At 33.3% G+C, this 19456-nt stretch overlaps 1 protein-coding gene across 1 annotated transcript; it reads right to left on the bottom strand.

Moving 5' to 3' along the window:
* Positions 1–27: 27 nt before the first annotated feature.
* On the bottom strand, positions 28–18696 carry LOC124531459 (basic-leucine zipper transcription factor A). The gene is made up of 6 exons (XM_047106049.1): positions 18396–18696; positions 2303–4642; positions 1925–2122; positions 1659–1800; positions 1244–1456; positions 28–478 (listed from the first exon to the last, which is right to left on the bottom strand). The coding sequence occupies exons 1-6, from the start codon at positions 18459–18461 to the stop codon at positions 390–392; spliced, it is 3048 nt and encodes a 1015-aa protein (XP_046962005.1). The 5' UTR covers positions 18462–18696; the 3' UTR covers positions 28–389.
* Positions 18697–19456: the final 760 nt, after the last annotated feature.

The raw sequence follows: 19456 nt of genomic DNA, 5'->3' as shown, positions 1-19456 counted from the left end.
TTTTTTATTTTGAATCAAAAACCCATAATATTGATAAAAATTTATTTACAAAAAAAGTTAACTGCATAAATTAACATCTTATTCTAGTTTATATTTACAGTCTTAATTTTTAATTGTGGCTTTACAGCCGCTACACGGAAATAAGTCATAAAACTTAGACAGATATTGTTATTATATAAAATTAAAATATTGGATACATAATATATAATCGTCCCACTCGTGGGCAATCGATATAAATATATAGAAAAGACAAAATAGCGACAATACTATTAATTTAGATTCTTAACAATCTTGGAGCCTGTTTCTTGAATTGTTAGGATGAAGATTTTTGACTTTATTTGAATGTGTAGCTCCGTAATGTGTCCTAGTCTAGTTTGGCGGGACGTCGTCTATAGCAGCGCATCCACGGCGTGGATGACGCCGTTGGTCGCCGGGATGTTGTGGGTTATGACTTGGGCGTTGTTCACTTTGATGCGACCTGCGGGTAAATTGTTTTTATAAAAAAAATCTCTAATAATCCATTATCCTTATGTAATACTATGTAGTATTACATAAGGATAATGGAGACCATAGTTACATGTTTAGTTATCGTAGCAGTACTAACATATAAATATGTTATACTAAAAGTTTAGGTACATATAGGCTGTATAACAACAAAGGTTCCACGTAACAGTATATCATTTGAATTACGATTTTGTGCTGCATGTGCATGGCTATTTGACAATGCGAAAAATAAATTGTGAATTATTGTAATCAGTGTATATTATAAGTTTATAAATGGTTATTTGCTAACGAAACTTGAAAATAATACTTAATTAATTCAAAAATCAATAAATAAAAATGCATTTTTTCAAACGTTTGTCACGTGACACAAAACGTTCCTGATTGGCCGGGCTTATGATGAAGTCACTTTGTTGTATACCTTGATTTTCTACTATATGTACCACAGATTAAAATACAGCAAAGTGACGTCACCGACTCCATTGCAGCGCCATATTGTCCAAGTAGCGTTTTAGCGCGTTATTTAAATATGGAATATTTAATATGATATTTTTAGGCAAATATGTACTAGAAATAAAAAAATCAACTTTTACTGGGTTCCTTAACCTCTACTAAATATTATAAAATGGATTTTAAAAACCAGTCAAATGGCCTATTGTAATAAAATGCTACTATCGTACTTTATGTGTCAGTCTTTCGAGGTACGATGGTATTAAGTTAGTTAGTCAATAAGACAGCTCACCGGAGCTCTTCTGCAGCGTGAGCGGCTTGGCGTCCTCCATGGAGTTGCGCAGCTGGTAGTAGCGCATGCCGGCGCTGTACAGCGTGCCGGGCAGCACGTGTCGCGCCACCAGCGCGCGCGCGCCCGCGCGGTCGCCCACGCGCGCCAGCTCGGCCACCGCCAGCCGCGCGAACGCCGCGTCCGTCGGCGCGAACACCGTGTACGTCTTGCTCTCTGGAAACGTCACGCCCGACTTTAGCCAACACATCAGCTGATTGCCCGTTGGTGGACGTCTTAGAGAATATAAGGTTGTTGTCCAAATAGTTGTATTATTATCACAACAACCATACATCCTCCTCACTCCAATCGTACAGTCAAACATGATAATACCATTACATTTTCTAAAACCACGATTTCTTGATTTTTTCGTTCTTACCGGCTAAAGTCTCCGCGAAGCCGCTGGCGTATATAGCTTTCAGGAAGGTCGTGAAGCGTCGATCCCGGTCCGCTTGCAAGGTCTGTACGAGATCTCCGACCGGCAGCGGGAACATCACCCGGTCCACTGCGTGGGCAATGCCCTGGAAAGTAAAGGCGATGACCATCAATAACATATTTAAATAAGTGAGAATAATAATCTATTGATACAATTTTTTTGAAAAGTCGTCAAATTATTATTGATGGTAGTATAGTTGTATAGTTTACCTGTGGTATATGTATGTCCTTCTTATCGTCAAGGACTCGAGCCCCGTTGATAGTCGTCACTCGTACTTCGTTCCATTCGACGTCATGCATGTCGTACTGATTCACCCGGAGTTGCGTGCCGGCAAGGGAGACGCCTGTCATTTCGTCTTGGAGCGAGCCGATGTCGAACGCGCCGGGGATAACGTGATGGAGCAGCAACTGATGAAGATATCAATCGTTAATTTTCTATTTTATATTTTTTTATAATGAAATTAAACATGAGGTATCATTATTAAAATGTATATCTTAATGTTGTACAATATAGAAAATAAATAGAATACAATAAAGATTTAGTAGTGAAGAAGTCGATGAGAAAAATTATTGGTATGCTTTACTTACTCCACTCAATAATCTAGGATTGTCACGGAACTTCTCTTCTGCCCTATCAGGCCCACCGAGTTGAACTAATAGAGTCCTAAAAGCTTTATCGGTTGGGGCGAAAATTGTGTAAGGTCCTGTTTCATTTAGTATCGCATCCAAGCCAGATTGTTTCAAATATTTGGCTGTTGCGAACAGACCATTTTCTTTCAGAATATCCACGAGGTCAGGTGTATCGCTCTTTTCATAGTTCAAGTTTACAGTGGACTCTTCGTAAGTTGGAGCGGCGCTTGATCCGATTACGACAATATCTTGAGGCGTCGTCCTATAAGCCGGAGTTGTATTTATAGCAGTTGTACTGGGCACGTGACTTCTTGATGCTTGGTGATGGCTGTGTCTGTTTTTTATGTAATTTGGAGTCGAAGATTTGATAACATATCTTTCGCTGGTTGTCGTTCGGGTTGTAGGCGCATATGTTTGCGTCACAGGAGTAGTTCTTGTTGATGACGCAATAGAGTTACGATAAGTGGGCGCTGGTGTTGTTTGTATTGGGTTAGTATGCCCGGAATTACCGTAATTCGACGTTGTTACGAAACTGGTGTAGCTTGATGGGTGATGCGATGATTCGGCTATATATTCGGTTGTTGCGATAGTAGGGCTTTGCGTGCTCGAAGTGTAAATATTGTTACTTATTTTGGTTGGTCCCGGTAGTTGTATTTCACCCTTCTTTATCTTATTCAAAATATCCTCAACCTCAGGCCCTTCTTCGGTTTGTTGCCCGTTTGCCTTCACACCTTTCACTTTGAATGTCCCATCATCTTGTTCCTCCAGAAATACGAAAGTAACTTTCTTTTTATTTTGTAGCGAATTTGGTATTTTGGAAACTTCTTCCAACTTACCGTTGTCTGCTTGTTTTATAAGTTCGAAATTAGCTCCAGGCGGCAATACACCTTTTGTTAAATCGTCAAAAGAGATGCGACTTTCTTTTTGTGGTTCTTGGGTAGCTGATATCAGCTTACCTAAATCCGGACTGTCAGCGGCTATAGCACCTTTTGGAATCAGATTCGGGTTAGTTGTTCTTATAACTTCAAACTTTTGGCCGTTTAAAGAAATTTCCCGAGATGTGAAATTTTTTTCATTAAAATCTTCAGGATTTTCGGCTAAAGCCACTTTAAGCTGTTTTAGTATATCTGGCTTCTGAAGTAAAGCTACGCTTTTTGCTCTTAAGTTATCATCAAAACCTTTAGTATCACTTTCTTCCAGTAAATTCTTAATTTCATTATAAAGCTTTTGTTTGTTTCTGTCTTGAGGTGGAGCCCTGGTTCGGGTCGGTGATCGAGTTCTATACCTCGTAGTGGGTCGCGCTGTTGTTGTTGTAGTTGTTGTGGTCGTAGTCGTAGACGTCGTTGTAGTTGGGTGCTCCTTTTCATATTGTTCAACAGCTTTCCTGAATAAATCTGTCTCATGAGGCAGTAGCGGTCTTCGTTTTTCTTGATTGCGTTTGAAGTATTCTTCATAATTTTCTGTTGTCGTATAACTTGGTATTGATTTTGTAGCTTGTTTACTGACAAATTCTTCGTGTAATTTTTCCACCTTTTCTTGCTGCTTTTGTTGTTGTTTCTGAACAAACTCTTGATGTTTCTGAATAATCCTTTGTCTTTCTTGAAGTTCTTTTAATTTTTCTAGATTTTCTTTTGATTGTTGTTCATAGTAATCCCTTAATTGTGATACGGATTGTCCATTATTGTTATTATTATATAATGGTGATTGGCTTATTGATTGGAAAGGAATTTGTTGATTGTTCAAATTTTGCGGGGCTAGATTAGGTGCGGCTTGAATAGTAATGGGGTTGGGTGCGCTAAAAGCTGGATTATTAGCATTATTCAGAGATGGTAAAAATGCAGCCTGCGTAGGTCTCTGCTGGGCTATAGAAATTTGACTATGAATATTTTGATTCGGATTGAATGTTTGTGGAGCGGTTTGCGTTAACGGAAGACCATTATTTTGAAATGCCGACAAAGTAGGTATCGGTTGTGGTATATTTTGATGCTGTTGAATTTGACCCAAATTATTTATTGGATTTACATTTGTAGGTTGGTTATATTGAAATCCATTGTTGTTTTGTACGGGAGCATTGCTTGGAATGTTTTGAGCTGGCAGTAAATTGTTGAACTGCGGAACATACGGCTGTTGTTGAAAGATTGGCTGAGGGAACTGAATTGGAGGTGCTGGACTGCTCAGTATATTAGGCTGCCCTTGGAAGTTCTGTAATGATGGTGATATCCCATATCTCGTTTGATGATCGTTGAAACCAGTAGGACCTAGCGGTGGCTGTCTGTTTCTGTCGAAGTCATTTTCTATCTGAAAACAAAAAGAAAAAAATATTAGCATAAGTGGAATTTGATGTCTTTATTTTCTCAAATACAACCAAATCACATAAAGGACTAACTTAATAGAGATGAAGATAAAAATATAACAAATGATTAACATTTTTATATGAAATGTCGTTTAATAAGTAATGTATATAAATTATTATTAATTATTTTAAAAGAAGTATTCTTAACACAGACTTCAATTAAATTAGTTATAGTAGGAAGTTATTGTAATTAATTGAGTAACAAGTTTTAATCAAAAATCAAAATCAAAATAAACTTTATTCAAGTAGGCTTTTACAAGCACTTCTGAATCGTCATTTAACAATTAAGTGAAGCTACCACCGGTTCGGAAAGTAGATTCTACCGAGAAGAACCGGCAAGAAACTCAGTAGTTACTCTTTTTCAACATCAAAAAAATACAATCATATCAGTTAATGAAAGTTAATTTAATGTTGATATTTTATTTATTTCACTAAGAGTTTTTTTATCGAGTATAGGTAATAAGACAGTCTAGCAAATGGGCCACTTAATAGTAAGTGGTCACCACTGTCCATAGATACAAGAATCGTAAGATTTTTTTACAAAATTTTACATCACCAATGCACCTGCACTTTAAGAACTGACATGTTATATCAAACCCAAACACAGCAATCCTAAGTATTACTGTTTGACAGTAGAATATACAATGTGTAGGTGGTACCTACTCAGACGAGATTTCACAAAGACCTACCAAAAAGCTTCGTTAACATAATTAAAAAAAAATCATTATGTATTTATTGATCTGTAATTTGTAAGTACAATAAATTCTTTAGTATTATCTTAACATTACGATCTTATATTTGTTCTTGCTGGACTGTAACAGAATGTGAGATGACGAAGCTGTTTTCTCACAATTCACGGAGAACATTTGTCTGTCCGTGACGCATCAGTAGCACGAAAGTGCATTCTTTAGTATGCGCGGGCGCAGAGAGATGAGATCTAACATACTTTATTTTTATATGAACTGTTTCTGTGATTATCGAAGTAAAATCTTGTATTAGCAACGAACAACATTTTAACTGTAATTTTTTTTAATTTGCTTTTCCAGACTTCTAAATTTATATATGAGATATTTTTTTACAATTTGTTTTTTTTTTTATTTTATTTTCGCCTGACCGGTTTCGGTCATATCCATTCTAAGCAGAGAGTAGTCGGCAGGAGGCATATTGTCGTCCATTTTCAAAAGAGCACTATTATTTGCTTTGTTCAACTCCCTTACAAAAAAGTTTAGTAGCATAACCAACAACTTAAGGGTGTCGAAAAGTCCCGCCTTATAGGCAAGCTAGATCGCTATGTTTTACTTTGACATCTATAAATGAAAGCCATGTGTTAATAAGTTTACGTAACTGTCTATGGTAATTTGAGTACCGGTTAAAAAATTCACGTACAGGATGTGTTATGCGGTAGAATGCGCCGATCTGTCTCGCGGCGGGGCACTTTCACGACGCGCTCGCAAGTAGGCGTTCCGGTCGCTTTTGATTTCGTTTGGACTTTACTTTTTGTTTTAAAGGTCATATGATTACGTAAGAGTGAAAGAATGGTTCATGGATTAAAAATTCTTATTTAATATTGTAAATATTTGGATACAAATTACGTTTACACATGTTTCACTGTTATTTCAAAGTCACATATGGTAGCCGTTAGCTATGGTAATATGCATTTGCTATATATACATTTTTGGGAAGACTATATCATAATTACATAGGGAAATAATCTTAGCATTTCTTACTTATTTTTCTCTAATAAGTAGTTATAACCCTAAAAGATTTGTAAGTCAAGTTAGAATCATTAAGATATTAAAATCAAAATTTCGCGGGTCGAAGACGATAATATAAAATCATAAATCTCAATTTTAGTAGCTCCTTGGCTATGTTTGTAGTATTGGTTAGTATTCTTACAGAGCGAATATGTATGGGCGTTAGTGATCCTTCACTATCAGGTAGCCCATTTCCTAGTTCGATTTCCTACACATACCTACCAGTAGAAAAGACATATTATTTGATTATAAAATAATTAATAGAACTATTATAGTTCCATCAAATATTTTATGACAAATTATATATTTTCTAACGTAAGATATTAATTGTAAGCAAAAGATTGATAGATTCCAAATGAAATAGGTTTATATGGATTCACAGTGCATTGGTAATACTCGGTACAGTAGGTATAGGATCAATCTTTACAGTATAAGATCACGTCGTTTTGCCAATAGATATCGGAATATAGTTAATAGAGAAATAATCATTAAAATAGAAATAAATATTAATAAAATGGGTTAAGTTAATTTATTATCACACTGCTCGTAGTCTTGATCGTGTATTAATACTCCAGTCATGTTGAAATTGACATGTACAGTCAGAGTAAGAAAACCTTCGTCAGTTTTCAAATTCATTCCTTTATCAAGTCTTAAACTCTTAGTACCTTTTGAATCTAAACATCAAATCATTGCGACGCAATATGTCATTCTTAAGCAAATTATCGGTCATACTGAGCACACCAAAATAGATCTTAAGGTGACGAACCTTTTCTTACCCCGACTGTACCTACCCTAAACAAATCTATAAGCTAGGGCCAGAAAAGATAAATAATGCCATAGACAATAATTTTAACTATTAATTAATTTGAGTTATTAACTCTAACGAAACTTGTCAGATGATCTCACAAGTAAATTCTAAACTGCTTCAAATGCAACGATGCAAGATACAGTGTCGATTTTCTAATCGTTTGGAAACAAAGATGAGATGTACGCGAGTTGAATGAGAATAAGTCCGGTTTCCGTAAAACGATGAAAGTTTTGCTTTCTCGCTCATTATGTTAGCTTACGTTATGTTTACGAATCAGTGACAGTTTGGAATTTACAAGTCCGTTTAAAGTACACACTTCATTCAATCTGTGTGCAAGTTTCATTGATAGGTATTCAAAACTCATTTTATTGTCAGCGTTCGAGTAAAAACTTTTTACAGTAAACTTTTTTCTCCGATGAAACCGGAGCTCCATTTAAATTCTATGTATGTCTGTACGGTTTTATAAAATGTATGACGAACTATTCTAACTGCTTTTTCTTTTTTTATTCAATTATATACCAATATATTTTTTTCATGCATGAATTAACGTTTTATAGTAAGTAATATTTCCATAGTCATATTTCCATAGGATATGGATGTTTGTGTTTATCAATCTGCATGGGAATTTCAAGCTACGTTGAAGCAGCTGTCGGAATAAGCTCCGAAGAATCTTCTCGAAGTGGAGAAGAAGCCGTTGGTCAAATGTGGCACATTTTCAGGTTGATTCTACTAAACATCGTTATTAATAATAGACAATAATAACGAAGGATTTTCCGAGAATATTTGTTTCATCATGAAAATGGTGAAGATATCAATTTCTTTTATTCATTAAATAGCATGTGTGATTTTAATGACTGAATGATTAGCACTTTAATCGAAACTTATTAGGTTAGAGGAATGATTTACACGCGACGATGTAATATCGAATGGAATTCTCAATCATTCCGAGAACTATTGATTTGGACTAAATATTGAAATTTTAATTGTGTATTTGTTGTGTATTTTGATTAAAGTTAAGAGACTTGTATGTACGTATTCTAAATTATTTAATTATCAGTCTGTGGCAGTAATCACACTCACAGTTATTTGTAGTTTGACTGCAAACCAATTAAAATTAATTCTTTGTTCTAGCCCGTCTGGGTAGGTACCACCCAATCATCAGTTATTCTTCCGCCAAATAACAGTACTCAGTATTGTTGTGTTCCGGTTTGAAGGGTGAGTGAGCCAGTGTAACTACAGGCACAAGGGACATAACATTTTAGTTCCCAAGGTTGTTGGCACATTGACGATGTAAGGAATTGTTAATATTTCATCGTCTATGAGTGATGGTGACCACTTACCAACAGGTGGCCCATATTCTCGTCCGCCAACCTATACCATAAAAAAATAAACAACCTCACAAAGTATAATAAGCTTATTTACTGCAAATTAATTAGTTTGAACAAAAATAATATTCGATATCGGTTTATAAATTAAAAAGATCTGAGGTAACAAATATAAAAATCGAATTGATAAACTTCCTTTATTGACATCGGTTAAATAATACACGTTTACTCGTCAAATGCTATTAGAAATCATTACACGATCGTGTAACAAGTATCGGATAAGCCCGTGTGGGATTCTCTTAGCATAATGTTAGGTAACAGCGTTTTCTGTATTGTACTCATAACGACACACTTCAATCATAATCATTTAATGCTTGTCTTTAGTATAATGCTTTTAAAATATGTCATTTTTGACAAATCACTGCTACACTCAATCTCATGTTACTCTGCAACAGATAGTTTCCTATTTATGAGGCTTTTTTATGGTATAAATTGGTGGACGACATGTGGGCCACCTGATGGTAAGTGGTCACCATCACCCATAGACAATGACGCTGTAAGAAATATTAACTATTCCTTACATCGTCATGTGCCACCAACCTTGGGAACTAAGATGTTATGTCTCTTGTGCCTGTAGTTACACTGGCTCACTCACCTTTCAAACCTATTTTTACATTGTTTGTATTTCAACATACTATTTATATTATTGTATCTTTTTTTCATTTTAATTTATTACATTAAATGAAAATGTGTTCAAACATTTCTGAATCAAACCCTCACTGTTATATAATTACATTAATCTACTAATTAAATCTAAATTATTTATTTATTAATTAATTCTCTGATTATTAATCATATCATTGTATGTATGTGGATTATTATTGAATTCGTTTCAATAATAATGCCTTGCCTTAGGAGGGATGTTTTATTGTTCATTTAAAGTATTGTAAAATATGTAAATAATTTTAAATTAGATACTCTGTGGATAGAGTCACTGACCGTCTATAATAAAAAAAAAAGAAATTTGTCTTTACACAGTGTCATTAGACTTTTTTTTCTCTATCTATCAAAATAATGTACACATATGATCATGAAAGAGGTAAAATATATTATAAAATATATTGCTTGTAGGGGTAATCTCCGGAAATTACGATAAATTGTGCGAGGCTGGGCGGGTCGCTAGTTATAATAAATAATAAATAAATAAATGTTTATTTCATCAATAACCAAGACAGTACAATAAAATCTCAAAGGTTGATTTCTTCTTTTGAGTGCCGTGAGCTCCCGTGCCAGAAGAAGTCGCTCTTCCTTAACACATTTATATTTTAATTCAAGTTTTAAATAAACTTTGCTTAACTATTTTCCCTTCGTAATATCCGCGTAGAAAACATCATTGAATCATTTACCTAACATGTTTTACCATAAAAATAGTACACGATTACGTAACTGAACGGTGTTCGGTTCCCCGGTTACGCAAACTTACGTGTCAACGAATCCTGCGGTATTCGATACTTCCTTGATTATACCGTGACTGTGGTTTTGTTAAGCCCTTTTACGTTTTATTGCACGAATGACGTAATCAATTCAATTGATTTAAATAAATTACGAAATAAAAACGCTTGCTGACATTTATTACGATAACATAGCCATTTTTGTTGTGTATTATGTGCCTTTTTTTAATATGAACAGATAATTAATAAAATCTTTAATTTTGAATAATGATTTAAGTCAAAAAGCCCTTATGCAATTGTTAAAAACAGGTCTAGTAGGAGGGAGACTGTCAATTTAAGTGTCGTAGTGTAACCAAAGAGTTTGTTTTAAGAAGGCCGCACTAAAATCGAATAAAACATTAGCACCCAACCCAAACAAATGGGTCAAACTTATGCTTATTTACATATATTCACAATAAACAAAATTATGAAAATGTATAATTGTAATATATTAATTAATCATTTAGTTAGTTAAAAATCTTCGATTAATTATAATTTAAAAAAATAGTGATGAAATGATAATATATTACTCTATTCTCTAAGATTTATTACAGTCGTTAATGCAAACATGACAAATAAATAACTAATAAAAACTTTCTAAAACATTTCATATATATCTAAAACATATATACATATCTATTACGTGTTATACATACTTTTTATTCTTAATTGTTTTGATAACAACACGTTCTATATTTAATTTAATTTTTAATAAAATGGCATTATTTTATTCTACTTCAGTTCGATTAAAAGAAAAAAAAAACAATCTGGCGCGAAAACATAATAAATAATTTTAGATCGTTTCACTATGTACAAAATCGTGTTCTATTCCGTTATTATATTTATATATCTCTAATATTGTAAATAAATGACTGTATATTGCTTGTTTCATTAAGTAATATATCTTTTACCCTCTTCCAAAATACTTTCAAATAACAATACTTAAAAAAAAATTGCGTCGAAAGCACTAAGAGTTGCCGTCTTTGTACTATCTTCTGCATACGTAATACAGTAAGTAAGTGTAATTTCAGTAATTTATAGTTCTCCAGCGAATACTAAGTTAATTATTAACACAGATTATGATCTACATTCAATGATTATATTTTATATTTTTACCATTCACTAAGTCTGATATAACATTATGTAAGATGTCTAACATTTGATATTAGTTATTATAACTGTTTATAATAAATGTATTTTAAAATAAAACAGAATTGTATATTAATTATGTTTAATTTTATTTAGTTATAATTGTTAAATGACGTCTTTAATTGAATTAAATTAGTTATATAAATTTCTATAATTTGTTAAATGTAATTTCTTATCAAATGTAATAATTCGTTTCGTCTTTTTTTAGCAAGTCTAATGAAATAATGCACGAGTAATTAATTAGTAACACAGCGAGTAATACGTGTTGATATATTTCTAGGATTAGTCCTATCTACATGTAACACAAAAATTGCGTCGTGCTTTTTCAAAAAAAAAAAATTAAACAGTTTAAAAATCGAATAGTCTTCAATTGTTATATCATAACTCGTATAATTAGAATACATAAATGAGTAGAATACATAAAAAAGGAAATAACAATCTTCAGACAATACAATAATTAAAACCAATTTTTCTAGCATATTTAAGATTGCAGTGAGTAAGCTGCGTGAAAGAATGATCGGGCTGACTTTTAATATGTTACTGCCGATGCCAAACCTCATTCAGAATATTTGTGAACTATGTTTAACAACTTGACTGGAAGATATCTCGGGAATAATTGTTATCTGGTTATTTCTTTGTTAAATTACATAAATAAATAAATATTTGAAAACATCGCATACATTACTCTGAAACCATTGTAAGTAGTTAAAGCACTTGTGTTATTGAAAATCAGAAGTAATTCCGGTACCACAAACACCCAGATCCAAGACAACATAGATAAGTAATGAACCTTTTCCACTCGGTCGGGTATCGAACCTGGGACCTCGGAGTCAAGTACCCATGAACGGTGTACACACTATTCGACTACGGAGGTCGTCGTAAATATATTTATAAAGAATAACGAAATGACAAAGAAAATCGATAAGCTTTTGTCACCGTGCATTTTTTTATTATGAATCGTTTAACCTCTATTACACGCCTGATTTAGACATTATATACAGAACGAACTTAATAAATACCTAAACAAATAAAATAACCTAGAAACTAAAATTTAATGGCTGTTAAACTCTGCCGGAACTACACGGCATAATACATTAAGCCTATTAACAAATTCATTAAAATAAATGCCGTAAGTGTTTTTTTTTCATTTAAAGACGTTTCTTCAATCTAGTTAAGTAACTGAAGTACGACACAGCTTAGATGTAGCATCGGGCCAATTCAATAAAACCGATTACTGCCGATTTACACAACCAATAGAAATAGCTCCCTATCGCGCCATTCGACGCTATACGTCACTATCGATTCTCGCGTCAGTTCAACCCGAGAGAGCAAGTGCATGTAAATCGACTTGTCAAATTGACGAATATATTAGGTCATATAATATTAGAAGTTATTACGTTTGTGTAAAGATCATATTCACATGAGAAATAAATATTGATAATTTGGGATAATTTTGCCGATGCTACATCTAATCTGTGTCGTACTATACGCGTATAATGAATATCAATTAATACGATACATCAAGCAGCATCTCAAGGGTGAAAGTAGGTGGGTAGTCGTTCGTGCGACTCGTGCAACATGTACCTATTTACATTTATCATATGCGCGTGAGCATGTACAAATATATATGACTCTTAATAGCAAACAATAATATACCGAGGTCATTCACCTTGAAACTCGAAAGGCCTATTTGATTAATTTCTTTTAAACATTATAATCGTCTTCTATACGTACGAAATGTAAATATTTTGAGTTTTCACTGGGATTGGGATTTAAGGGTTAAAAGGGGATGGGGAACAATAATGACTTTACTAAAACTATTCAAAGAAATTTTAGAAAATCAATATCCTATATAATGAAATATATTTGTAATATACATATATTGATTTGATTTGATTTGTATGTAAGGGTATAATCTCCGGAATATACGACCTAATTCTAATAAATATTTTACGTTATTCCTGAGTACTAAAAGGTCTTATAATTTTCTTTTTAAACAATTAATACCTGTACCTATGAATCGGCGGGACGCTAGTTGGAATTATTTCGTATAAAATATTTCTTCCGTTGCAATGGATAGCGGATCTAAAACTCGCTAAGAAAGTTATTAACATATAATTCTTAACATTAAATATTAAAAGTTTTATTTATTTGAATTACGCAATCTCAGACTAACAGGTAACTTTCACATTATAATATAACAGATACAAATAAACAACATCCAAATTATACTAAGCTATAAATAGTATGTTTATATATGTAAATTTATTTTATAAGATATTGTTATTAACGAAAACGGATTCGATAAAGAACAGCAAAGTTTATTTTTAGTTATTTGTTACGTAGCTCTCAAGAACCTGTCCAAATAAATTATAATGATTTGAAGTGTTGCTATATTAAAAATTAAATTTATAAAATGCTTTACGAAGGCAGATAAGAGAACTAGTTGTTAGAAAGCATCTGCAGAACAGCAAGAAGCAGTAATTAGCTTGGTAAAGACTTATGTATTACAGATAGAGTTCTATTCACTACCTATAGTGACCGCGTGGTAGTATACTACCATAATTAAGCAGCTAATTACTGTTGTAGTATACTACCACGCGTACTACCCTCTAACATATAGCATTGTAATGAAAAAGGAGGTGCTGTCCATGAAGGATGAATATTGGCCGATGGGTTAAGTTTTTCCGCTGGTTCCGTGGTCAAAACATGATGCTGACAAATTGTATGTTGCTTTATATATTGTAAACATTTAGGATGTGCTTAATAGATCCATTGTTTTTGAAAAATAATCGTAAAAGTATTATAGATTATGTATATTTAATTATAAATAAATATAAATATACGAATGTAATTGGAATAAAAAGCGTTAGAAATAAAAGCTTCAGAGATTATTATTAGCGATAACTATGATTGAATCTTTCGTGAGTTCGAATAGCGAAAGTTCGATTGGCTAATTACATTTTTATATGCGGCGTTATGGAATAAGTTCCAAATATTTTCAAAAGAAGGGGAAGCCCAGGAGTGGAACATTTATAGGCGAACTTCATTTTAATCGTAAAACGAATATATATACCTACATAAAAATATGTTATGGTACAATCTTTATTATCAATATAAAAATACAAAAATATACACACCTAATTTTGTATCTATAACTTTATACAAGTGCATTATGGGTTAAAAATAAATTAGGTTTTATATTACTGAACACAGGATATAATGTTGATTTAGTGCTATTTTTACAATACAAATAATAAGCGCATTTTTGTATGACATATTGAGATTCGTAAGTAGTTTTAGGCAGATAACTGACGTCGAATCACTTATCGCCCGACTGGACCTTACGCTAAAAAGTTTGAGAGACTGTGGCTAAATGAATGTACGCTGTTTTACTATTTAATATAATCGGTTACAGGAACTGTATAATTCAGTTCGTGACAGTAGACAATAACTTTAATAATAATTGCAAGAACACAGAACAATGCCAATTTTACTGAGTCGTCTGTAATTATATAACTGTGACTCAATTATTAATTTCGTTGATTATAATTACGAGAAAGTATGGTAGACATGAGAAAATTTTTTAACACAAAGATTTTTTATTTCTTGTGAATAGTGATAAAATGTAGATATGAAAAGGTTATAAAATTTACTCAAAAATTGCCATATGAGGTATTTGAATTAAAATTTAAACATGATGGCAAGTAGTGACCACCATAGACGAAATTACTTACATCACCAATGCGCCACCAACCTTCAGAACTAGATGTTATGTCCCTTGTGCCTGTGGTCACACGAACTTCATCATCATCAGTCATCCAAACAGCATTCCAATAACTTATTATTATAGTATATTTATTGCTGTTTCGGTTTCTTTTTCTCGTAATTAAGATCTTAAGACAGTATTGATGAATGTGCTAAGATTATATTTGTCAGTATTTCTCAACTGATTAAAAAAATAAATAAAAAAAAGAATTTTTTATTTAACTTTATACGTAATTAATTGTCCATTTTTTAATTCATATAATTCGTTTATTGTGTAATAGATAAATCTTAATGAATATGTATAATATATAATGTAAATCATTGTTATGTAATATATAAAATGATTTATAGTGCAATAAAAAGTAGATGAAATATTTTTATGTATTTTATATTAATTGTATGAAACCCAGTGTCGCATGAACACATTATACTTTCGCGTTATAATTATTCATTGTCTGAGTTCAAGGCGATGACGCTCGCGTTACCCTACCACACATAATACGTTAAAAATCTTTACAGTAATTATCCTTTATCAAGAATAAATTATTTATTCTTCCCCATGATACATTTTGATACTGGAACTCAGTCAGAATATCATAATTTCAGAATCATAATCAAATATTTATTATTATCAAATATCATGGTGTAGAGATAATAAATAATGAAACTTTATTGAACGCCAAAACACCATAGTGACAGTAAAAACACATATAAAAAAATAACACGACCTCGGGGTCGAGTGTGTACACTTATTTTCATGGGCACGCCACTCTAAGATTCCGGGTTTGATACCCGGTCGAGTCGATGTAGAATGTTTATTAGTTTTCTATGTTGTCTTGTGTCTGGGTGTTTTTGGTACCTTCGTTACTTCTGATTTTCCATAACACAAGTGCTTTAGCTACTTACATGGGATCAGAGTAATGTATGTGATGCTGTCCCATATTTACTATTTAAAAAAAAAAAAACATGAGTTACCAAAGATGGGTACAGATCTAATCTCTCACAAAGGATCGATCACGTTAAATTATTAAATTGTTAATAAAATGAACTTAATAAATATAATCTGATTTATATTTTTGTGCTATCTCTACTTGTCGTCTCACGCACACTAAGACATATTGTAAACACGAGTGATACTCACATATACAAATGCACGATGATAATAATTTACGTGGAGGGATGCATCTTCGGGAATAAATAAATCGAAAATATCATATAACTGAAATAAAACACTGACAACATTTCCATTGAGAAATTGGTCTATGTTTTATAATATTATTGAATTTATAGAACATATATTTTATCACACGTTCAATGCAAAGCGAGGTCTAATAGGCCTCGTATGTGTCTCCCTTACTATTCGGCTAAGAAAAACATACATTTCGATGTCGTGGGGGCCTCCCCAACATTAATTTGATACATAGGAATGCAGAAAAGTGATACATATATTAATATGCTACTTATTAAATCATTATGGTGGATCTTAATTCGGGGTCTTTTTGACCAGCTACCGCACTGAAGAAATAATATTCACATCACATTTAGTTTCTTGATCGTTACGGATCTAATAAGCCCCGTACCAGTTACGATAGTCTTCATACGTGGTCTTAAAGGCCCCGTACCGCAGCCAATGTGTTAAATAAAATTTTGACGTATACACCACGCCTTACGCTCTTTCACCCGAGAAAGCTTGTCACGATGTGTGTGTATTATCGCCGATGACCTCACGCTTTTCTCAATCGTGTAAAGAAAGTTTTCGTCTGTTACGTCGACGTGATTTAAGTTATTTAACAAACGAGTTACGCCGACGTTCGGTATTAAGACGACAATCTCAGTTACCCGAATGATAGACATCTTTTTTTATCATTGTGGAGTTGTGCTTATTGTAGAGTCGAGATGGCTCAGTCGTTAGAACGCGTGCATCTTAACCGATGATTGCGGGTTCAAGCCCAGGCAAGCACCGCTGATTCATGTGCTTAATTTGCCTTTATAATTCATCTCGTGCTCAGCGGTGAAGGAAAACATCGTGAGGAAACCTGCATGTGACAAATTTCATAAAAAATCTGCCACATGTGTATTCCACCAACCCGCATTGGAACGGATATGTTCCAAACCTTCTCCTCAAAGGGAGAGGAGGCCTTTAGCCCAGCAGTGGGAATTTACAGGCTGTTGTTGTTGTTGTTGGAGTTGTGCTGTTGGCCCTGGGTACTAGACTCAGCCTTGACTTTACGCCTTTTGGAGCTCGAAAGCAACGTTTATCCTGAGGGTGTCTCCTATGAGATCGCACCTCGGCTCAGAACGTAGTCGGTAGGATTGACAAATGTCGAATATCTTCGGAAATGTCTCGGGATAATTGCATTATCGTAATGCTATTGATCTTTGTTTTAAATTTGTATCACTTACTGGTAGTCTATCTAGTAGATCATCTAATCATCGCTTATTCTACAAACATGTACAGCCTGTAAATTTCCCAATGCTGGGTTAAGACGTCTCCCTTTGAGGAAAAGATTAGGAACATGTTACCACGCTGCTCCAATGCAGATTGGTGATTCACATGTGGCACAATTTCGTTGAAATTAGACACATGCAGGTTTACTCACGATGTTTTCCTTCATCGCCGCCGAGCAGAAATATTATTGATGTTGTATTCCAGATTGAATTGTGAGTTAGCCGAGGTGGTTATATCAATAAAGAACATCAAAGGGACATATTAATTTTAAAGAAACATAATAGTTTTTAATGTTGGTGTATTTTCAATGTGTGAGATGGTTATTATTTCTTGCAGTTACGATCGGTATTAAGTTGAATTTTTCAATACGTAGTTAATATTTTAAGCATCAAAATAGATAAATATAGTAGATTACATATTAGTTTTTGTTTGAATATATCATATACGTCTCAAACATGATTCGAATCTAGAACCATATGAAACAAATGCCGATTTCCTTAGAGGCATTACGTGTTAAGCAAACATACATTCTATTTTTGAATAAGTTCGCGCCTGTTTATTTATTGCCTATACACGTTTGGAGTGAAAGGTTAGATATAAATTAAAAAAAAAATAAGGTGAATAAATGTTTCCGCCACAGATATCATAGCAATATTTCGTTTCCATATATATTTTTCTCTAAACAACTTTCTACGTTTCGACTTTATTCGATTTTTAATGTAATATATTTTTTATTATATATCTCGCGACAGATCTGTTTATCGGCATTTAAATATATTGTCTTATTTCAAATATTTTTTGAGATGTAAATAATAATTATGTTTACAATTATTTTTCGTTCAATCCATAAAGCCATCTCAAGTCATATTTTTTATTAATATTAATTTATTTATTTAGAATGTTCTCTTTGCGAAATGTAATACAATATTTAGTAAAGTTTCCAAAAGTTACTTACTCTAGGTCCTGTGATGGCGGCGACAGTACGCGCCAATAGCAAGAACAAATAAACGCTACCCCTCATGCTGCACTCTCACACAGAGTGGCAGAGTACCATCACACACTACACTTTCCCACCACAGTCCGGCGCTCACTGAATCCCGATTACACTAACACTTGTAATTCAAAACAAAAGTACCATAGACAAATGTAAAAACTTTTTTCAAAAAAATGGCGCGGAACAGTGACAGCTAACTTTTTTTACGCGGCAATGCTTGCACACGGCGAAAGACTCAACGACAGTACAGCCCGCAGCGAACGGCTCTTCGTTTTACCACCCCTACTCCGTTCTCCCCTACTCAAAGTTTCGAAAGGATCGCGAAGCGAGAATCGGTTTTAAATAACTATCATTGTCTTTTATTAATCGACTCTTGCATAAAACAATTAAGACGACACATTCAAAGTGAAATATTACATGCGTGCTATGTTACGTTAGAGGTCAGTAAGAAGTATACATAAATATACCACAGTATGCTATATTTTAAGAAATGTATTACATTATCTGATCACAGAATAGAAGATGTAACGAGTGAGGATTCACCGAATAGAACTAAGTTACGTCATTGGCTAAATTGATAGCTAGACAAATCAGATGGCGTTGATAAATACAACAGGTACTGAAGCGTGGCGGGAATCGAATACCCTTACGCAAAACCCTTATGCAAGATCGACCTCATTCCAATTAATGGAAATCTTATGGTAAAATCATTAATCGGGCGAAATATCTACATTTTGAAACGTAACGAACAATGGACCAGGATGTTGGGCCACGGTGAAATGAACGAAGCACAAGATAGGATAACCATTTCTTGTCTATGGAATGATTAATTGTCAAGTTTTGATTTGACGTTCCCTTATTCTGTACAAAAGCAAACAGTTTTATTAAAACGTTATTTTTTTAGAAACATAAATTGTCTATGATAAAAATATTTATAGTATGCATTCATTATTAAATATCTTTATGTATGTTATATAAATGTTTGATTATTATCTTAAATAATGAATACGAATTATTATGAA

The sequence above is a fragment of the Vanessa cardui genome, chromosome 7 (assembly GCF_905220365.1).
Source record: "Vanessa cardui chromosome 7, ilVanCard2.1, whole genome shotgun sequence".
NCBI classification, from domain to species: Eukaryota; Metazoa; Arthropoda; class Insecta; order Lepidoptera; family Nymphalidae; genus Vanessa; species Vanessa cardui.
This window is presented reverse-complemented; position numbering and strand designations above follow the sequence as displayed.